The sequence below is a fragment of the Papaver somniferum genome, chromosome 2, assembly GCF_003573695.1.
Source record: "Papaver somniferum cultivar HN1 chromosome 2, ASM357369v1, whole genome shotgun sequence".
In the NCBI taxonomy this organism is placed as follows: Eukaryota; Viridiplantae; Streptophyta; class Magnoliopsida; order Ranunculales; family Papaveraceae; genus Papaver; species Papaver somniferum.
Window position 1 is genome coordinate 55,932,602 of NC_039359.1, and position 4,118 is coordinate 55,936,719.

The following is a 4,118-nucleotide window of genomic DNA, read 5'->3' on the forward strand; positions in this document are numbered from 1 at the left end:
TTTCGATTATTACAAATACTAATGTCTTAAGATTGTTGGGTGCAATAATCAAAAACAAAGAAAAATCAAATAAGCAAAAGTTATTGATACTTAGCTCCTTTATAATGGAAGTGATTGCTTTGACGAAACGAACAAGCTCCCCGTATCTCCGCAACAGCAACAAGGCAAAACTTTGGAAAATAGAGTGAGTCACGTGTTCAACACGCTGTCCTTAAGACATTAGCGCCCGGCTACACTCAAGAGTGATGCTATAGCCCTCGCAGGACGGATATCTCCAGGATAAAACACCCTAATACACCTACTACTAGCATATGTAGTAGATGCTCAACTTGAGCTTGGCAACTCCGAAAAAACCGTTAAGGAAAATCGCGAATGCTTAAAAACCGCTATAAAATATTTTACCTTAGGGGTCCCTCTAAAATATAGAGCAACCCCTTTCCCATAGATTTTACAAAAGTAGTGAATTTCTTTATATAATTGACAAATATAACTTAAGAAGAAAAACTCCCCGATGTGGGACTAAAAGCTTTATATAGTTTCTTAAAACTACTAAAAATTGGAAACTCCACGATGTGGGACTAAAAAGTTTCATTCACAAAATAAAACAATAAATTATAATTTTTTATTAAAATTTTAAAAAATTATTTTTTTATTAATCGTTTTCCAACAATTACTTGATTAAGCTGCAGTCTTCGTTTTTTTTTACGGAGATTGAGAACCATTCTAGAAAACCAAAGAGCCCCTTTCTCAGGTGCTGTCCTCATTAATGGTAAAACATCCACTCCTGTGAGCATTGCTGTCACCTACCCCGTCCAACAAGGTACAATACATTTCCTTAGTATACTTGTTCGAACTATAGTTGTTTGAAATACACACTATACTTGTTTAAAGAAATACTAACAAGAATCCATATCAATACGTTTTTCAGGCAAAACATACAGGTTCAGGATTTCCAATGTGGGTTTACATAATTCACTCAACATCAGGATCCAAAACCACACGATGACATTAGTTGAAGTCGAAGGAACGCACACAATCCAGACAAATTACACGTCGCTAGACATTCATGTTGGCCAATCTTATTCAGTTCTAGTAACTGCCGATCAACTTCCACAAGACTATTTTATGGATGTGACTACACGATTTTCAACCATCCGCCTCGAAGCCACGGCGCTTTTTAGTTATAGCAATTCTAAAGGGGAAATAGCTGGACCAGTTGATGCCAATGGTGGTCCTTCTAATAATGATATCGCGTTTTCCCTTAAACAAGCCCTCTCTATCAGGTACATATTTACATTGATTTCATACTGTGTGTTGGTGTGACACACCTTTATTTTCTAACCCGATTTTGATAATCCTATTTGTTTAGGACTAACTTGACTGCAAGTGGACCAAGGCCAAACCCACAAGGTTCATACCACTACGGATTGATCAACATAACCAGAATTATCAGACTTTCCAATTCAGCAGCTCTAGTAGATAATAAACAGAGGTATGCAATAAACAGTGTCTCCTTCGTCGCAGCTGATACTCCTCCCAAAATTGCGGACCACTTCAAGATTCCAGGTGTTTTCCTTCTTGGTAGCATCCTAGACAGCCCTCCTGGTATAGCAATGTACCTTGACACATCTGTAATGGCTGCCGACTTTAGAGACTTCGTTGAAATCATATTCGAAAACAATGAAAACACTGTGCAAAGTTATCACATTGATGGATATTCATTCTTCGTAGTCGGGTAATTATTTAACTTTTTAAATTCATCATTCATGATTAGAAAGTTAAAATTTGCAACACATTAGTCCGTATTTATCTAATTATCTTTGTTACATTCGTTTATGTCAATGCGGTATGGATGCAGGAGTTTGGTGTAGTATAACATTCCTAGGATAGTCTACATAATATCTAGACCAAGATAGCTTAGTTTGTAAGCAAAAGTCATATTTGTAAATTTATTTTTACAACTCATTAATGGTGTCTCACCTTAATGGTGTCTCATTAATTATGATCAATTATAATTAATGAGACACCTTAATTATGATTATGATCAATTATGAGTTTTTGGAGGAGCTCCAAAAACTCATTAATGGTGTCTCACCTTGTAAATCAATTAATCATAGTGAACAACCATGGATGTAGATCAATTATGATCGAACCATGTAAAAATCAAGTGTCTCCTTTACATTCTAGCACTTTTATTATCATTTTTGTGAGTAATAAGTTTAGATCTAGAAAAAATTTTAGGGTTTTGAAGTTGGAATGAGTCAAGAACAAGAGAAAACATTATTTGGATGTAGCTATGGATTTTCCGTAGTTACATTTTGGCGCTAGAAACAGGGAACTGAGCTCAAAAGGATAAATCTCTTCCTTAATCTATTTAATCTTCTGTTCAACTATTCAGATCTGGAAGTTTTGAGCAAAACTTTAGGAAAGTTTCATACGCACTAAAACCAAGGACAACGAGAACCCCTTCTCGTCAGTAACAGGAAGGAAGAGCTCCGTTAGCTGGTCGGAAAAATACGCCGAAGAATCGAATCCGTGTGATACAAGATTCATGTGAAAACTGGTTAATCCAGTAGCACGAAGTGAAGTTGCACGCAAGCAACAAACTCTTATCTCGTAACAATGATTGAGTTCATGGCAAGGCCACTTCGTGGATGCTGAGAAGCTACTTCGTGGATGCTGAGAACATACTTCGTGGAATGCTGAGAACATACTTCTTGGAATGCTGAGAACTTCGTGGAATGTTAAGAACATACTTCGTGGAATGCTGAGAACTTCGTGGAATGTTGAGAACATACTTCGTGGATGCTGAGAACATACTTCGTGGGTTAAAGTTACTTCGGGGAATTAAAGCTACTTCGTACGATCAAAGCTACTTCGTGGATCAAAGACACTCCGTACGATGAAAGCTACTTCGTGGAACTAAAGCTACCTCGTGGGATGAAAGCTACTTCGTGGAACTAAAGCTACCTCGTGGGATGAAAGCTATTTTGTGGAGCTAAAGATATTCTGTGGAACTTAAAGCTAGTTCGTGGAACTTAAATCTATTTTATGGGACTTAAGTGGGACTTAAAGCTACTTCGTGGGAGGCCAAAGGCAACGAAGTAAAGCCAAAGCCAACGAAGAAGTAAGGCCGAAGCCAACGAAGTAAGGCAACTAAGGGTGCCAAAGCCAAAGCCGACGAAGATGGAAGGCTAAAGCCAACGAAGTAAGGAAACTAACGGTTCACTTAGTCAACCCCCAACGCCCCAGCCATCTCGTGATTACTTCATATAACGAGACAAGTTTACAAGACGAAGGGAACATTTGGATACTTCAGGAGCAAACAAAGGAGAATGATGACTCACGGATGCAATCGACCAAAGAAGAAGGCGGTGAGTTGAAAGGCGAAAGAAAGGCTAGGGAATTCATATAGGTCAATGACGGAAGCTACGCTATGTGGAGCGTCAAGGTTTTGATTCATGTGATAGATAACGAACATCCAAGGACGAAACAAGGCAATCACCCCTGCGAAGTTGATAGTTCCAAAGAAGCTAAGACCAACATAAAAGGATGAATATGATGTAAGGAAATACGACGGAAAGGGGAGAAATCAATCAGTTCACAAAACCAGAGATAGGAAAAATGGAAGGGAAGACGACAGAAAGGGTCGAAATCAATCGAAAGACAGAGAAAGAAAATGAGGTACAAGACAGACCATCGCGTAAAAGGAGGTATGAATTTCTAACCTTTACTTGCAGGGAAGGAAGTACAACCAATCCAGCGATGCAAAGAAAACGGAGGAAGAGTTGCTTCATATATAAACTCCAAGGAAGGAATAAAGTCGAAGTTGCACACTTACATCGCCAGTGACGAGCTAAGTGAACCAATAGAAAGGAAGAAAAGTTATAGCCGAGAGCCTACGATGAGCAGTGGAGAACGCCATAATTCCAAAGGTCCAAAGGGAGCTGATTGCAAGCCTTAACCATCTAGCCAGTAAAAGAAGCTTGTACTATTGCAAACGAGTAAGCAACCATGGTTGGAAGAGAATTAATGGACGATGCAAAGGAGGAAAGGATGAACAAGCGTAGGACTCAACGACCGAAGCTATATCGTGAGGGGCATCAACACTCATCTTA

The 4,118-nt window shown here is 38.8% G+C and overlaps 1 protein-coding gene across 1 annotated transcript; it reads left to right on the plus strand.

Annotated features, from left to right (window-relative positions):
- Nucleotides 1-1,002: 1,002 nt before the first annotated feature.
- LOC113351086 (L-ascorbate oxidase homolog) lies at nucleotides 1,003-1,739 on the plus strand. Its single transcript, XM_026595147.1, has 2 exons — nucleotides 1,003-1,283; nucleotides 1,370-1,739. The coding sequence occupies exons 1-2, from the start codon at nucleotides 1,003-1,005 to the stop codon at nucleotides 1,737-1,739; spliced, it is 651 nt and encodes a 216-aa protein (XP_026450932.1).
- Nucleotides 1,740-4,118: the final 2,379 nt, after the last annotated feature.

Coding starts and splice junctions, on each gene's coding strand:
- LOC113351086 (XM_026595147.1), top strand. CDS start 1,003: ATGACATTAGTTGAAGTCGAAGGAACGCACACAATCCAGACAAATTAC. Junction 1,284..1,369: donor AAACAAGCCCTCTCTATCAG/GTACATATTTAC, acceptor CTATTTGTTTAG/GACTAACTTGACTGCAAGTG.